General features: G+C 45.8%; 1 protein-coding gene across 26 annotated transcripts in view; it reads right to left on the bottom strand.

Annotated features, from left to right (window-relative positions):
- The window catches only part of TCF4 (transcription factor 4), a 246,577-nt gene that overhangs the window by 25,334 nt on the left and 202,609 nt on the right, over positions 1–18,634 (bottom strand). For 25 of the 26 annotated variants that reach the window (XM_069775312.1, XM_069775317.1, XM_069775314.1 and 22 more), the window contains 4 exons: positions 17,219–17,352; positions 13,631–13,763; positions 3,915–3,982; positions 2,553–2,631 (listed from right to left, as the gene is read on the bottom strand). In XM_069775312.1, the coding sequence (XP_069631413.1) occupies positions 2,553–2,631; positions 3,915–3,982; positions 13,631–13,763; positions 17,219–17,352 (414 nt within the window). The remainder of the gene's footprint in view (positions 1–2,552; positions 2,632–3,914; positions 3,983–13,630; positions 13,764–17,218; positions 17,353–18,634) is intronic. The other variant, XM_069775307.1, reaches the window with a different exon arrangement.

The raw sequence follows: 18,634 nt of genomic DNA, 5'->3' as shown, positions 1-18,634 counted from the left end.
CCAGATAGACTATAGAGCAGACATATGGAGAACTTCCAAAATACACACGGATGAAAAAAAAAGGTATTTTGTAGCAAAGCACGTAGATGCAGGCCACAAAGTTCCCCCAGGCTGCTCCTCCACATAGAGGGCTGCATTCATTCGGCAGCTGGAGCTGCGAGAGGCTCCGGGAGAAGGAAACGTCTCGGTGGTGGAAGGAGAAGCAGCGCGGCCGCAGGGTGCTGCAGGGCGGCTGGACCCCTATGCGAGCCCAGCACAGACTAGCCCATTCTCCTAGCCTTGCTTCCAGACACGCTCAGTGCCACTGGTTACGTCATCCCATCATCAAATTTACAAAATCTTAAAAAAAAGAAGTCAGTAAAAGCACTGCACACAACATTCACGTAGACGCTGATAAGGTTTGCGCTCTCTTTGGGCAGATTATTTGGTTTGGCCCGGTGAGACCGCCAAGGGTCTGACCGAAAACCTTCTGGTTTGTATCCGCTGCTCTAAATCTGTTCCTGCTGCTGCGGGAAGAAAAGGGCTCCTGGTCTCCAGCAGCATTTTCTAAGGAAAAATTTGCCCTCGTGAAAGAGGCAAAGCAAACATGGGGAAAAGAAGTGTTTTCGAGTAGTTTCCCAACAGCTTTTATACATACAGCACAACGCTTAGACAATTTAGAATGCTCTTTTGAACGAGTGATCTTCTGAATGATCTCATAAAACGGGGTTAAGAATTTGAGATGGAAATATTAGGAATTTAATCTTACTGTCTACATTGAGTGGCATTTGCTTGGACTGAGATAGGCCAGGGTGGAACTCATGGCAATTTTTTTAGGCTCTCACAGTTAAGATTTTTCTTCTCATAAAAGTCAGAATTATGTCAGTTTTAATTAAAACTTAAATCTTCCCTTTCAGGTCCCCATGGAGCTTTTAGCTGAGTTTTTGCTATAGCACTGTATGGAGCAATGAACGGCAATCTTTACTTTTGAGATCATTTTTAACTAGCCCTTGATATCCTTGAGGGAAAGCGTTTTGCATGCTAAACACTTTCAGCTCTTATTTAAATGCACTTATACTCCTTATTTTTATTTATTTTGACACCCGGTTCTCCCTATTTACCCAGTAGAGCCTGCAGAGAGCAACGCAGCCCAAATTAGCACAGGATTTTTCTCTTTGGCTCGGCCCCTTCTGTCGGGAAGGAGGGCAGCACCTCGCTAGGAGAAACGCAGCCCCAGTGCTGGCGGTCCTACACCTCGGGGGTGGTTCTAGGCAAAATAAGGGCAGAAAGTCCTTTTCTGAGAGGGGCCGGGTGGTCCCTCTTGTCCCCCAGCCCCTGCTAGGGGTGGCTCTGTGGGGACTGGATGTCACCCTGACCTTACATGCTCCTTCAGAAGGGGCGAGCGCCATGGAGGTGGACGCGGTGTCCTCCCAGCCCTCCTCCTGGACCTCCTCCTGCAGAGGCTGCCGGCTAGCACAAGCTTCTCTCCATCCCTCCTTCCAAAAGGGTCTCGGCACTGTAGAGCCGCTACTAGGTGTAGGTCCCTGAGGCTGGGGCACCACTTGAAAGGATCAGGAGCCCAGGAGCTCCCTCCACCTCCGTCCTGCTACTCACGCCCCATGGGGAACGAGGGATGGATCACGTCTCTCGCCAGCGCTGCCCTACGGAAACACGGCCGCCTCGGCTGCCTTTCGGGATTCCCGGTGAGGTTAACGGGATCCAGGGCTCATGCACAACGAAGAGGAGACCGGGGTCTTCGGTTACTCGTGATTAGAGACCTCGTCTCAAGGAGGGGATGGAAAGCCAAGGGGCCTTCTCCAAGGCGTCAGCGTGTGCTGCGTGGGAGGAGAAGCCTAATGCTCCAGCTGAAAAGTCAGTCTCACAGTTTAAGGAATCTGAATTAGATTCAGGTAAACATTTAAAACACCTGATGCTCATGAGAACTACCCTGGGCCTCCGGACCTTTTCAGTTTAGGCTTTTATTAGTAAAGTGGGTTTAGTTAAAATATGCAATTACTGTAAAAAAAGCATGAAACGAATCGACTGGGTTCACAGGGGCTCAGTTTGTCCAGAGACACGTTTTATGGATCAAGCAAGCGTTTGCTTCGGCCCCAGGAGGGGACGGTGGGGGGGGAACGTCCGAGGAGACGTACCTGGCACGGCCACCCCGGAGCGAGGCTGCCGCGAGGGCTTTGGGTGCCTCCGCGCAGGGGCACGGCCACGGGACGGGGACGCGCTCTGCACGGGGCAGAAATCATCTGCCGCGAGACCCCGAGGGCGCTGCAGAAAGCCGCAATGAGGGCGCGTGAAACCACTGCTTTTCTGGAAAGGCGTTCCGCCCGAGAGCTGCAACCACCTTCTCTCTGCACGGGGAAATACAGCGTGTAGGACACCTCTCTGCTCGGCTCTGCGGGACCGGCGGCCGCCTGCGCGCGCCGCACGGCAATTCGGGAACCGCCTGGTGCTGCCGGCTGGATGCGCATCTCACACCCAGTACCGTAGGAGCTCATTTAGGCACCTCCTACCAAAAATACGTTGAAACGTTCAGTAAAATAGAATTGTAACAACAATACCTGAGAGAGAAGGGGGAGAACCAACAGGAGTTGAAGGATTTGATGAAAAGCTGTTGTTGGTGTGATCTGGAGAATAGATCTTTAAAAGATGATACAGAATTAATCTAAAGCCATCACAAACTGATGCAGAAAGAAATATGGAGTTCTTATGCATTCAGTTCATTTAAATGAAAGCAGGACAGGTTAAAAAGCCTCTTATTCAAATATTAATATTTTTATAAAGACAAAACTGTATTAGATGCAGGAAGCCAGACAACAGACCCCTTTTGATGGGAACAGACACTAGCCAATTAAGCGATGGTTTCTGATTGTCACACGGATCTGCTACGGTACATATACACATTTTCATTGCATAGACTACTTTACGAACGAGTGTCATTGAACAAGGCCTTAAAGCACGCCTGAAAATTGCTTTTTCGTTATGCTGAAATCCCTTAACGGCCAAAATAAAGCAAAGGGAGCGGAGCACGTCAAACCCTGGCACGGCGGGTAATCCGCAGCAGCAAACTCCAACTACTCGTCCGCTGCTCCGGCGAGAAAGCCCCCGCGTGCCCCGTGCCCGGGCGAGGGTGCCACCGCCCCGCGGCATCCCCGCTCACCACCCGTGCCATTTGTCAGGGCACCACTTCAAAGTGGATTCTGTACTGTATCAGTTATTTCAGGCAAACTAGAGCGTGACTTTTCGTCTTTTTCAATGAAGCATCGAAGAATGTGCAAAAAAAATTAACTCTCATGAGAACTCAATGGAACCCACTCTGCCCAGAAAATAACTATAGTGGTCCTTATTAAAAGTCAGCCCATGCCAACTGGTACCGCAGCAATAGCTGGGGCACGGCAGGGTTTCCTCCCGCTCTGAGCTGGAAAACTGCCGTACCCCAGCTACCCAGGTAAGAGGTGGTAACTGCTGACTTTAACAGCAACCACAGTAACTGAATAGGTGGAAACTGCCATGAAAAATAGAAAATCTAAAGGCAAATTCAAAAGGAATCCTGTTTGCGGATGGCTCGGTAGTGCAGAAGTCATCCTGCCGCTGGGTTCTGTTCAGACCTCCCTTGCCCTAGGAAATGCAGTGTGCGGTAGACTAACAGACACAGCTCCTTGGCACCCAGTCAACGGGACCAGGTCAAGGCTTCCCCTCTTTCCCTTTCTATTCTACCATAAAATTAAGTCTAAAACTTTTTAAACACCATTTTGCACTGATTGTTCAGTATTTCGGTTGGCAGTAACTCCATGCGGGTGACCTCTGAGACCAGATCTCTCCCGTTTGCTGTTCATCTTCGTAAACTCCAGGCGTCCAAATTCTGATTAAAGTTCACACTTTCAAAACGGTAAACGTGTATTCCAAAGTAAATATTTCCTTACAGAGGCAAGTGCTTTCCCCAGCGCATCACCAGTCTGCGAGCTGCCTGCTGCCCCACTTCCTCTGTTTGCTGAAAAACAAAAGACTCGATGTAAAAACAGACAGTAAGACATCATAGACTTCTATTCCTGGTCCACTTACTCAAAGTTTAATTGCATTTTAATGCTAATTACATAAAATTAATCTTTAATTACCATTAATTTGTTTGCTAAGGTAGATATCAAACACATTCATGCTCCATTTTTGCAGAGAAAATATGAACTTGATGTGCTTTTTTTAAAAAAATACATTGCGTATTTAATAGTACTTGGCCACGTGGCTTTTTCTGAAAGAAAGGCTTCTAATAGAAGATGCTCAAAGGTATGGAAAATATGCAAGCACACAAAATATGCAAGCGAGCCGGAGCCCGGGGTTGGGGAAGGGCTCCTGCCTGCCCTGCCTGCGCTCAGAGCCGGTGCCCGTCCCAGGGCGCTGAGTTTGTGCTAATCCACTCTCACGAGGGTGGCGTTCTTCAAAAACTCTAAGGCACTTGTGTATAAGGGCAGTATTTCACACACAAAACTACCACCGAGGACCACTATAAAGGCAGCAAAGACAAAGTCCCTAGAGCCAGGAATGCTCGAGCTCAGCCTGCCTGCGCAGCCCAGTTCCCCTCTCCGCGCCCGCACTGGGACCAGTCATTAATTCCAGGCTCTTGCCACGCTCCCAGGCAGCCCTAGCCTCCCTCGCTGCGAGGGAAGGACAAAGTGCTGACAATAGGCAGCTACCCACTATTTTGTGGTCTCCCCGTTCACTCTGTGACCCTGGTCCTTTGTATACTTTTGAATGCATGTTTTAAAGACATTATTAAAATCCATATGGACTTTTCCAAAGCGTTCCTTCTGACTTCACTTGAACATTTCATGAGCATTTAATGAAATGATTTTTCACCATCTCTCAGGTGATGAGATTGTACCTTTTACGTAAGAAATTTAGGGCAAGAAAAATCATGGTGTAGCAGGCCACCAGTTTCTCACGCTCAGGTGACAGGATTGAAACTTCTCCGTTACAGGAGAAACTGAAGGAAAGAAAAATCAGGGTGAAATATCCCACCAGTTTCAGCATCTCTATGTCCATTTATAAACTAAAAGCGCAGCTTTGCCTGACTGCTGCCTGTGATCGATACTTCTGCTTTCATCTCTGAGGACCCTTAGCCAGGCGGCCAGAAAACAAGAAACAAGCAGTCGGTAACCACCCCTGAAAGTCTGGATTAATGTCTGGAACACAAGGGCCGAGGCAGGACAGGATCCCATATGCAGCGGGGTTTGAAGGGCTTCGGTCCCCCCTCCTTCCCTTCGGCAGGCTCCACACCCCGAGGCCACGGGATCCCGCGCCCAGGGGACCTCAGGAGCAAACCCAGCCCTTGCTCTGAGCCGGGGGTGTCCCGTGGGAAAAGGATTTGGGGACCAAATTGCCCACGTTCGTACCATGAAGTGCAAGCACGGGCACTTTTTTGGTCATTAAAAAGTGACATTAAAAAGCCTCCTCCAAGTTTCACCCCAGCATTACTCAGCTAAATATTCAGGGCATGGGAAAGAGCAGGGTTGGATCCATTTTACAGCTCTTTGATTTTGGCCATGGGTGTAACTACTCATAACTGAATGTATATGGACCAGCGTTCAAAGCAGATGAGCTGATCTGCCGGTGGACGTTGCAGCTCCACAGCAGCAGCAGGGAAATCTGTGGTCCAGGGGATGTCCTGCCATGCCCCTTCAGAGCAACCTTTGGCTCCACCTCCTCCAGTCTTCCCACCTGGTAAGCATTTATCTCATCCACTGTCTCCAGTTAGCTTTTCCTAGTCTCCATCCCTTTCCCCTTTCATCCCAGCCTTCCTTGCTTAGCAGTTACCTTATCTCTGCTGTCAGAGGATCAGTTATTGATCACCTGTCCTGCCTAAGCCCAAAATTTCTAGTAGCAGCTTCAGCAGGTTTGAGTTGGGAAAACTTAAAAAATAGCACAGAACAGCATTTTCCTTCTATTTCTCACGTACAACATGCACGTTAACAAATTTAAGAAAGGCAGCATCTTTGCATTTAACCTGACTGCATGACTCTGATGGTTCAGCATTTCTCCTACAGCAGACTCCTCTGGAAAGGCCTCAAGGTCTACATGTGTCCCAGATGCTGTTAGACAAACGTGTACAGTGCAGTCTGCAAGGACGTCTTTGCTGACTCCTTTTTTTCCCCTTTTCTTAGTTAAACTTTTATTTTTATTATTGTGTACTTGAAAATGTGCTCATCTGCCAATGACAGCTTATTTGTGATCTCAGCTCAGTTTGAAATTAGGCATCGAGATGTATAAAGAAAGATATATAAAGAAACACGAAGACAGATAGAACAGGCGGTGTCAGCTAGAGATACAACTTATCAGGGTAATTTAATGTTGTAAATCACAACCTAAAGGTTTGCGACTTGAATAACACCAGGCAGATGTCCAGAAATTCAGTTACTTCGCTCTAAAGTGAACTGTGAATCTAAATGTAAATCATGCATTGTTTTTTCCTTTTTCTAAGTGACTCTAACTGCATTATCCTAAAATTAAGTCCTACATTTGTCTGTCTGAAGGCTGGTTTCTCCTAATGAGATGAGCTATACTGGTCCTGTGGGAGAAGCGAACATAGGGACCACAGTCTTGCTCCACGTGCTCTTAGAAACATGACAGCACCGAGCTGGGCCATGTCTTATATTAGTTATCGCTAAGAACAAAGGAATTCTTCAGATATACTGAATATTAAACTTTTCCTGAAAGACTTTGAAGACAAATTACTGCGGTAGGCCTGGAAAACATATAGGGAGAGCCTCAGAGATGGGCAGCAGTGTGCAAAGTTCCCTTTTGCAGAGAAGAGGGAGCTTCACTGGGAAAGGGATGCTTGAAAAGCAATACAGGAGAGGTTTACAACAAGGGGAAGGCAAGCTCTGCATCATTATTCATTGCTATCCCCATACAAAAACTGAAAGCCACCCATTAAAACAAAAAAAAGCAGAGAGTGTGTGTGTGTTCACCAGCGTCCAGTCAGATGGGGAAACTTGTTGCTTTAAGGTATGCAAAGACCAAACATATAAATAGATTTAAAAATACCAATTCATGGAAAAGAACATCCATCAGTGGCTACTGAACACCAGCCCCAGACACAACCCCAGCTCGGGATGGCTCTGGGCTGCAGGCTGCAAAACCCCAAGGAAAGGCCAGAGGAGGGAGGAGGGCACGCACGGGCGCTTTGGGCTGAGGCTCCTTCCCTGCTGCAAAGCCAGTGCTCTTGGGTTTGGGTGCTCAGGGACAGTGGAGAAAACGGGCAAAGGAAGGTAACTGCGGCACCTTCTGCTTGGAAGACCAAGATAAACGTAAGTAGGCAGAGATCTTTGAGAGCGTTCATGTCACAAAAACACCGGGATTACTTAAATACAGCTAGCTATTTTAATGTATGTTTTTCTTTCTTACATCAAAAACCATTTTACACTGCGAACTATTATTTGCTTTAGCTATCATTTTGGTAACCTAAGGGACATGACTGAAATCTGTAGGTGACTAAGAAAACCTTGCATTTGAAGGAAGAACAGAAAAAATAGAGCCTTAAGAAGAAACACAGCAAGGAGCATACGCTGCAAGAGCCCAAAGATTTCAGGAGCAATGGGACAAAACTAACATCGTCCCAGGACTGGGCACTACGGAAATAAGAACCAGACCTCAAACGTAGGAAAAGACAACCCAGGGTATTGCTACAGAGAAAGGTAATGTACAGCGCTGCTTTACATAGGGAACGGCTATGGAATATAATCAACTGTTTCTATTAATATCGTACAGCTGTTGGTCCATCCCTTTACCATCAGCTTCACTGAAACACTATTTAAATACAGCTGCTGACACTCCAAAGGCTGAGCAGGGACAGGCTTAGCTGGCAGCTTTGGTGTGCACTACAACTGTCAGGTTTAAACCATCGGGATATTTACCCAAGCTCTGAAAAGCACCGCTTGCTGTCCAGAACAGCACCCAGAATGGAAGAAAATGTATATGAAAAGCAAGAAAGTGTATTGGGACTAGGCTGGGATGTGCATCATCAAGACAGATGCAGATACCCAGAGCACGTCTGTGCAGACCCCGCTCCTCGTGCACGAGTGGCCGGCAGGGAAGAGTCGTGGGGAAGAAGGATTGCAGCCCAGCCCAGCTGGCACCAGATTTGTCACCCTGCACCAAAGAGTAATCTGATGAAATCCACGCACGGTGCTCCCACAGCAGCCCTATAAATCTTCCTGGCAGGGCCATTCACGAGATAACCTGCGGAGAGTGTGCCAAACTCCGGCTGAACGAACTCTGAAATAACTTGAGGATCACCACGGCAGGGGCTGAGACAGTCTAAAGCCTCACTCTGTCACCTCTGGGTAAAACCGATCCTCAGGTGGTTTTCCAAAAAAATTTGTAGAATGCAGAACAGATATCAATCCTATCTAAATAAAAGGCTTTCGTCACAAGTGCTCCTCCACTTCCCTTCAGCTTTCGGAAGAAAACCATAAGATGTAAGGGTTGAGCAAGATGGAGTATCTTAGGCAAATATCTAATGCAAGTTACATGTAAGACAAAAAAAATACTTTGAAAGAGTGATTTTTAATGGCTTAAAAGTTAGTACTAAAAGCTTTTTCAAGCCCATCAGAAACAAAGACAATGATGGAGAGTTGGTAGGACCTGCAAACAACCAAGATACAACAGAAGAATTCAAGGATAAAAAGTGTAAGAGAAGAAATGCTAAACAGATTATTTTCATCTGCCTTGCCACGGGACAGATGATATTTTACAAGAGATTAGTCAGAAAAATTGGCTCCAACTGAAGTGTCAATGTAAAGGCTTTAAAATAAGTCAACAAAAAGAAAACTAAAGAAGAGCCAAATGACATTTCTAAGAGCTCTCAGTAAACTCAAACTCAAAAATGTCTAACTTCTAACCGCAGTGTAAAATCGACTGCTTAGACCAACCTAGTGCTGAAGTAAAGAAGGTAGAAAATATTAAAAACCAATACTGAAAACAAAGTTCTGTGAATTCAAAGAGCCACCACATTTTAAATCTGACTTCTGTATGAGGAAAGATAACAGAGTGCAATATACATATGGATAAATACACCATATTGCACAACCAACAGCGCTTCTGTGGAGCAAAACATGTCTTGAAAATCTAAATTCTTTCAAAAACATGACGAGCACATCGATGCAGGAGATCCAGTAAATATAACGGATCTGTACTCTCATCTTTCAACAAAGCCACCTTCCAAAGGCTCTTAAAGAAACTAAACTGTCTTCAGATAACAGGGAAGTGAAGATGTTCTTGCAGATTAAAAAATGACTAAGAGAGAGACTACAAGAGAAGGAATTAATAGTTAGCTTTATAAGGGAGGAGTATTACCAGCAAATTCCCAGTTGCGCAGATCTGTACCGTTCAACATACTCATACATGGCCTGGAAAAAGACGTGGCATACGCCGAGGTTGTAACGTTTGGCAAGATCCTGATTCAGGATAATAAAATATATTATGTGTAAAGAGCAGCTCTTGTAACACTAACTTGCTAGGCAATAAATACCATACATACATAGAAAACACCAGTCAACAAACATGGGGGGAAAAAAGCCTGATGCCATAAATACACACAAGCGGGCTCTCAGTTACCTAATCAGCAGGAAGAGGAGAAAACCTAGAGCTGCAGCGAGTAATTAGCTGACAACCTGAGCTGACGGTTAAGCAGTAGCACCAGTCCCTCACTGCCCCCAAGAAGACCCCAACGAGCAACGACTGTGTCATGAGCAGAGACAACCCAGAAGCCCGTTACGTCCCTCGATGAATTCACGACACACCTCTATTTTGGATAGGGAGCAAAGATCTGGTAAGTCCATCATGAAAGCATCAAGGTCTATTGAACAGAAGAAGTGAAGTCAGAAAAAGCAGAAGATGGTTCCTTTAGAGGACAAGCTCAGTAAATGTGGATCCTCTGGCTTGGAAAAGGGACCACTACAGTGGGGTATGGCACAGGCTACCTAAACCCAAACAACAGGGGAGAAAGGCTCTCATCCGTTGTTTATAGCAACACGAGAAGGAGGGAGGACCACATCGGGTCTTGAGGGAGCAGAGTCAAAATGAAAGAGGAGGAACACCGTCTCACAAGTGTTTAACGTCACTGTGCCAGGCCAAGCCTCCAGGAAAGGCTGGGAGAAGAATGAACTCAAGCTTCCTAAATACTGAGTGCTGCACCCAGTGCTGGAACGACTGGGAAAACATCATATATGCTTGCTTTGTTTTTATATTCCTCCCAAGGAAATCCTTAGAGTCTTTGCTGGAGACGGGACTGTTGCATAGATGAGCTTTTGGTCTGAACAAGGACAGATGTTTCCAAGTTCTTATGCGAAACACGGAACAACTTAGCGCAAGGAATGCTAGGGAACTCCCCCAAAACTGGAAGGGCACAGTTTATCCAAGACATTTCTGCACTGGGCTTTAATTGAATGAAGTAGCTGAATCCAGACTTCAAGAAAGATTTCAATTAATTAATTGATGATGGACAAAGCTTTGAGGCACGAGCAAGGGAACACCTGACGAACCTTCCCGGAAAAGAAATTAAAACAGCTAAGCAAAGTCCATCTCCACAGAGCAGGTAGCGAGCGTGCAGCCAGGGGAAGCTGTGCAAGCAGACAGCTTCAGCAGGTTCAAAGGGGATTAGACGATTGCATGGACAGCAGGTCCATAAATAGGTGCCTGAAGAACCAGGCAGGGATGTCCCCTTCAACCTCACTAACACGACAGCCCTGGCTGCTGGGGCAGCATGAAGGGCAGGAGCTGCAGAAATGGCCAGGATCACATGTTGCCACTGAATGCTAAGCTAGATGGACCAACCATCTGAAGCAGCAAGGCATTTCTTATCTACTTATGCTAGTCTTTATTTCATCAAACTGGTCTAAATGTACTTACTACTAGGGAATACAACTAGGCACACGTGAGCCTGAACGCTGACTTCCCGCTTGAGAAGGCAGGTCTGCACCGACACGAAACACCAGCAAATTCTGGCAAGATGCAGAAGAAGAGGTAACTTGGGAACAGGATTGTAAAAGAGGACTTGAAAACGCACCGCCAAAGCTGTCGCTTTTCCTTGTGAGCTATCCCCCCACTCACAAGACTATTAATGTACTGAAGACACTGTGAAAGACTGCAACCTTTTGATGGATTGATTCTAACTCTGTTGAAGAGCGTGTTTATTGTTATAGTTAATCTCCTAAAACTTTCTCAGCATGTTTCTGCGCAGAACAATTCTGCACTGGAAGGCAAAGGGACAGAATGATGAAGTACAGCCTTTTCACATCCTTCTGGTGGGATTCTGAGTGTAAATCTTAGATTACTGAATAAACTTCCAGGAATCAGTATCTCAGCGAGTATAATTGTATCTAGCAAAGCATCTAGTGTAACCGATAGGCTGCAGCCTTCTATTAGAGAATTCCAGCCAGACTTTTTATAGTTTAAATTCTAGTACAAACTCACGCTGTTCTGACGGAATAGTGCTTTCTGAAACAGCAGACTGGAAATTATGTTTCTATGTTAAGAAGAGTGGAAAAACTTGCACCATCTCAGTATTCACAGCTGATGATGTTCCCAACTTATGAGGAAGTGACATTGCTGGATAAAAGTCATATTCTTCTTATACTGCGCGACAGTTCACCACCCTCCTGTAACTGGAAGCTTAACATTCTTGTAAAATATACAGTGCAGTATTATGTGACTGCTCTGGTAATAAAATTACTGTGAAACCAGTGCCTCAAGGGGAAATGCACATAATGTTTCTCCTGGAAAAGCTGCATGTCACAGTGCATAATGTCATACAAACAACATGTCATTAGAAGTGAAAGCAGCAAGTGGGATTAATACATGCATCAGATGGATACGATAGACTCATACAGCGTATGCTAAAGGCACTCTATCTCAATAACTGGTTGCTTAAACATAGCACCGCTTCAGACCTTTGAAAACAAAAGGCCAACGCTTAGCATAAAATTAACCACTGCCGATGCCGTCCTATAGTCCCTTGAAAGGATTCTCTCCTCGCTGCCTTTCAGAGCTGCACGACCATCGGGGAAGGCAGCTCACCTGCCCCAGCCCTGCTCACTGTGGTCTCTGTCCCCACGTGGGGACGGCACAGTGGGGCTACGTCAACGCGCCCCCCCGTCATCTTCCCCGGGACCGGAATGGAGGCACATCGGCTCCCGGCAGGGCCAGCTCAAACGGCTTCCTCGGGAAAATCAGGGAAAAGACAGCCTGTGCCCAGGCTTCAGGGGAGGTTCACTGGTTTAGGAGGAGAACAGGGCTTGCCTCGAGACCCAGGAAATACTTTTGCAGCCCTCAGTTCAGACATAGCCCGACAGTACTAGCTGTTGAATATTTACAGCTGCTGAAAAAAATCTGCATCTTTGTATTGTTGCTCTTCTGATTCACACACTGGGTTTTTCAGGAGATGAATCCAGATGAAAATCCGGATGCATTTTTTACATGGGAAACTGAGGTACTTCTCTGGGTGGCTCCCAGAGGCAGAGGAGGCTGCATTCACACTCCTACCTGTTTATGTCCCTCTGCAAGATTTTGCATCCCTAAACGTTATCTGTAAGGCTGCTGCATAACTGGTGTGAAGACGGCTGAATTAAACTGGAGTCTATTAGACTTCTTTTGAGGGAGAAAGAGAGAGTGATTTTCCTATGTCACACGCACAGAAGCAGCAATATACTGTAAAGGAAGAACTCTCAATGGAATGGCAAGATTGAGCACAGAAATGCTATCCTGAAATGAGATACGTTTTTCTCAGACAGTGACAAATTAAGAAGAGACTGTATTTAGTTTCTTCTTTGTTCAGAGACCTTGAAAAATATGATGCCCATGTGTTAATGTTTGAACCCACCCTCCATTCTTACTGCATTAGTCCTGCTCACAGTCATTCAATACAGAATCATGTGTGTAATCTGAAACATGTGTCCAGCGATGTGTTCCCTATTTACCAATTATTTAATTAGCTTTATTTGCTCTTTGAGATACAGGCAAAGCAATATTTTTTTATTTCCTGTATTTAAGTATGAACCGGTATTTGCCAAATATTTAAGTATGCAGAGGTATGCTCTTAATTTACAGCGTCACTCTCGGCAACGTCAGAGGCGGTTCTCTCCCCTACAGGGACACGCCGCCATCGCCGCTTCCCCCACACCATGTGGAAACCCAGCAAAGAACTGAAGGGGATGAATGTCGTGATACAGAAGTATCACCTTGCACAGCATTGCAGGCGATTAAATCTCTAAAGACAATAAAATCAGACTTCAAAACTAGCGGGATCGGGCACTTAGCTGGTGCAATGTCTTCCATACAAACTTTGAAGCAAAGCCCTTTGCTGTAATTATATTTACTTCACAAAAAGAAGTAGTCGTAGTAAAATGCATAAGCAAAGGAGGCAAAGGTCAGCTACGATGTACTTACTTCCATGAAATTCTTGCTATCTCTCTGCACCTACTGAACTAAGCAGCTAGTCCTTCCGCACCCTGGGATACACCATCGAATAACCCTCCGCCTTGGTTTCACCTCTTTGGCTCTAGCACAGTGCACTGAAGCAGATGTGAGGGGAGACAGGAGGGAAAGAGAGAGCCTCGGGCGGCAGCCGCAGCACCCGACCTCAACTCACCCATGATACTGTCCGTCCCGTTGGCAGGGGGTGTGCAAGAAGATGCGCTGTAATGATTTGTGCCACTGCGGTGGAAGGTGGACATCGGAGGAAGACTGGAATTGATGTCTGCTGAGGAGTGTGATGGGTAGCTCTGTGGCAGAAAGGATAAAAAAAAGGAAATATTTTCACTATTGAGAACATGGAAAGCAGCAGGCTGCTCATACTGCCCCAGTCCCAAGTGCTGTTGTACTTCACCCGACCGCCAAAAGCAGAACGCTGCCCTGAGACTAAGCAGGGAGTGTATTTTTCTACCCTAATTTGACATGTTCTGGAGGAGACACAGCATACACCTATCTGATACGGATAAATATCCACAGTGGACAGTTCGTAACTGATGATAGTACCATAGAGATGTAATGAGAAGGAATTAGAAAAGTTAGGTGATGTATCAAGCAAACCTTTTTGACAGGGGCAGCTATTGGCTGGAGGAGAAGCCTTCTGAGGGAAGTGGTGGAAACCCCGTACTGCTTTTGACATTAAAACCAAGATCTGACTGCAAGACGTGCACGGCTGGTATTACAAAACGTGCCATAAGGAAACACACTGGCACCCCAGGTGATCAACTGGATCAATTTTCCTTCCCACTGCAGTGCCTCTGTGCGACAGACGATCAAAAATGCGATGACCGAGTTCTCCAAACAAGCGTGGGCCAAGCGTCTGGGCAGCACACAGAAGACTTGATTCTACGATTCTGTGACTCGATTCCATGATTCTGTGACTTTGGCAGCTATATGGCTGGATCAACACAAACCTTCATTACTGTGACGCAACACTGCTGCGCTCAAATGTTTTGCTGAATTTGCATTCCTATCAGCCTGGCTTACATTAGTGCTGTTCGTCACTGTTGAATAGTCTTTTCTTGGTTGATGTAGGACTGTGTGCAGACAGGTCCTAGAACATGCCCAGCTTTTATCTCTATCACAGCATTGCCCCCAGCAGAGAAGAGGTCCTGCAAAAGACCTCTAGGTTTTGGAGACTCTGATACAAAGCCTCCTTAGAAATACGGGCAGCTGGAGACACATGGCAGTACCTGGCCCAGGATCAAGGCACTGAAGTGCTAGAGCAAGATCATCTCTGTGCCCTCTGCTTCCCTAGGTGGTTCAGAGTAAGCTGGCTGAAAACATCTTCCCTTCATTTGTGCTATTTAATTACTTTTACAGGATTTCTTGTAATTAAGTGCCAAGTATCCAAATACTGTGAAGTTATCTCAAAGAATGTAAACAACATAGCCCAAACCTATTTTTCTTATCCATGGAAAAACGACCATCAACTCTGATGGAGGTCTGAATAATGTTTTCAGGCATTGACTCATTATAAACCATTCCGGGACTTCAGCCCCAAACCCAACTGGCTGAAATGGCACAGCTGAACAGAATTTCTCATGTGATGGAGAAAAGAGCAAACAACGATTGCTTAGGTCAACGGTCTGAACATGAGTGACTCCATCTCCCCTGCTAAACGGCTGTTCCATGACACGTATCGAAGTGCTGGTTTGGGATTTTCTCATTTCTCAGGGGGAGACATCAAACCACTACTGCCAAACATTTTAGGAAAAACATGGGATCTGAACAGAGCTTAGCGGAGAACTATTCAATGCATCTATTTAGAAAATCACTGATACGCCTGAGAAAGTAAAAATAATAAACAACCACTTTTCTTTCTTTTGCTATATGCATTTTCTCTACAGGTCACTGAGAAGTTAAGGACATTTGCAGGGAACTGAACTGAAATCACTCAAACTTTCCCCAACCAGCTGACCACTTGTGGACGCTCCAGCTGACCAGAAACTGCTGACCTCTCACTGATGCTCCAGCAGAAATTATGCGGAGAGTATTTAAAGTATCGCTGCCTCCCTTCTGCCCCAGTGTTACCTAAAACATAGAAGGCTCTGCCAGTCCAGACATACATAATAAACAATTAATATGAGCATTACCAGCATTGAGCACCTACAACTTGGACTGGTATCAGTGGTCCTCACTATCTCTGAAATTTAGAATAAATATAATAATACTTGCATTGAAAAAACATTTTGGAGAGTTTAGGTGGAACATCCCTCCCCATTTTACATCGCAGAAATATTTCAGCTCTTCATAAAAAACCCTATATGTTACGAAACCAAGAAATTCAGAATCGAGGTAAACTTAAATGCAAAAATGTTTGCAGACTTGCCCCATGAAGGCACTCTGCTCTTACCTCTACCCTGAGCTGATACCATGAAAAGCCACCTAATTCTGATGAATGAGCACCAGTGTAGATAACAAATTAGATTAAATTGGGTTTTAAAAGTTATGTTCAATTTTTATTATATACGCTTGTCACTTCAGAGCAACGTTAAGTTTGCTTAGTGCCTTAATTATGCCTTTTATAAGGACATGATTAAGCAGTTTTTGAGGCAATTTCTTTTGCTTTTGACTTCCTATTAATTTTACATAGCAGTGTGCTAACCTCGTTAAATGTGAGACTTTAAAGATTTGTTTTGCAAATTAATTTTCAGTTTGCAAGAGTGAGTTTAATTCTTCTTATTCCCCGAAAGATGGTTCTGCAAGACCTTACAGCAACAGACTCTTTCCTCCCTTAAAACCAGTACTCCTCACTACTCTTCCTTTTTAATGACCTTCAAGCATGAAAAGTATAGGCACAGAATAGAAAAACATTACTTGTAGTGTTTCACACATTTTGAGAAAAATTACTTCACTTTAGCTGTCTGTTCATTCTTTTACATCTTACTTAAAACGAAAACATAACAAAAAACTGAATTGATGGAACCCAGTGTTATTTCTACATAATCAATTCAGCTGTGATATTAGGAGAATATCCCCTAAACTGTACTCAGATCAGATTTAATCCCAATTTTATTCTGTTCCAATACAATAGATGGAATTGGTCCCAGCAACTTCCTCCTGCTAGGGATCAGAATGTACCAGAGAAAATAAAAAAACCCTCCCTTTTTTAAAGCAGAAAATTGATGCTAGATAGTTATCTATAAACTCAGACCAGCAAAGGACACTGACTGCCACAAACACCAAAAAGCACAGGCGTGCGCAGCTCCTCGGCAGGCGGGCGGCCACCACACGAGCGGAGGGTACGAACACGGGCTCGACCCTCTTCTCGCGACGTCGGCCGAGGGAAAGCTCTGCGTGACCATTTTTTTCCTCCTCTTTTCACTTCCCAGTGGCACTAGGAGAGGTTCTGTCCAGAGGTGGTGGTCTTCAGTGGAAAGATGTACTGCACGCCGGGCGAAGCCGTGGCAGGACCTCCTCATCATCCTTCCACGGGCAGCAGCAGCCGCCCCCGCTCCCGGGGGCTTCCCAGCCTGCACCACCCTCCAGCTTAAAAATTTCCTTCCCTCAGCAGAGCCTGAATAAAATCTTGAAGGCAAAGCTGCCCCAGCTTTCTCAAACTCGGGCCTGCGGAGCTGGCAACACCCAACGCCGTGCGGAGAACGTTGCGTCGGCCCAACTGGAAGACGTTGCCCACGCCGTGAGCGGGTCGGGGCGACGTGCCCCCCTCCGCCACCCACCCACCCACCCCACGTCCGAGCCTTACCAAGCGGTCGTGCGGGTGCAGGCTGCAGTAGCTGCTGGACTGGGGGATGTGAGAAGAGTTGCCCAGCATGCCCCCGTACCCAGGCTGGTTCATCCCGCTGGAGGAGCTCCACGGGTCGCTGCTGTGATGGCCATCTGTAAGACAGGAGGGAAACACTGCTGGCCACCGGCGCCAGACCCCGCGGAACCGGCGGCTTTGCGCCTCTGCAAACGCCATCCTAACGACCCTAACGGGGCTACAGGGCTACGCCGCTCCAGCAGAAAGCCATGTACTTTAATAAAAATGAAGGCGAACTGAGCAGTGGTGAATACTCGTGTCATCCTGCAATGCTTCGTTACAGCCACGTCATTTAGGCTTGAAAGTTTCCTGCTGATTTATTCCTGCTCTGGTATCATAAACTCAAGTACATGAACTCTGTTATAACAAATTTCATCAGGGACAAAAGCCTGAACATTGAAACGAAATACACTGAAGCCTACAGAATGAGGATGGGCTAACGAGCTTTGGAGAAGCCTCAACTTGGTAATGATCGGATAATTCCTGAACTTTGACTTTCCACATCCAGAAAGTTTTTGGAGCCGTTTCGTTGTTGCTTTTTGTTTGTTTGTTTGTTTAAAAAGAGAGGAGCGCCACTTGTATGGTTTCTCCTTTTAGGGATTTCACAGCTTGTGTCTCTGCACCTCCTAAGCACAGCGTTCATCCTTCAGGCTAGTTCACTGCTGAGGCGCAATGCACACTGAAGAGTGTAAAAAGGGCTCCCCAAATTTTATCGAGTAAAACAGTTGGTTGCATATTTTGCATTTAACTAGACATGCTGAAATGGAATTATAATAATGCAGTGAAATGTATTTTCTACTGGAAGAATGCCAATGTGCTAACAAAAAAAAGGAAAAAATAAAAAGGTAACTTTTCCATAATGATCAGCAGACCTGAAGGACGGGCATGTGGGATGGAAAAGTTGCCGGCTTTTTCAAACTACAGGAGTTGGTCTAATAAAAAATTATTATGTCTCACCTACAGCCCTGCCTTATTTATACACTTCAAACACCCTGGCAGCAGCAACATTTCTAGCATCACCTTACCATGGCTGTTTGAACAGTCATTTAACTCAGATTTATGTCTTCAATACGAATCTGCGAGAAGATAACGTTTAAAACCACAGAATGGCTAAGCACTACAAAGGGTAAATATTTGATATCATTAGAACCCTATTAATCCCCAGCTTTGTAACTCCAGAGGAGTTTCATAGCAGGTTGCTCTCGGGGCGGGGTATTTACTCGTGTTTTAAGCCAAGAGCACCATTTGCTTTTCAGTCCTGGCCCATACTTCCCACCGCTCAGGAAATGGTCCAGATGCAGATCCCCCACCACGGGAGGTGACCAGCGGGGTCAGTGCTTTGAACGACGTCCTCTTCCC

The sequence above is a fragment of the Haliaeetus albicilla genome, chromosome W (assembly GCF_947461875.1).
Source record: "Haliaeetus albicilla chromosome W, bHalAlb1.1, whole genome shotgun sequence".
Taxonomy (NCBI): Eukaryota; Metazoa; Chordata; class Aves; order Accipitriformes; family Accipitridae; genus Haliaeetus; species Haliaeetus albicilla.
Note: the sequence above shows the minus strand (reverse complement) of the source record. Positions and strands in the feature narration are given on the sequence as shown.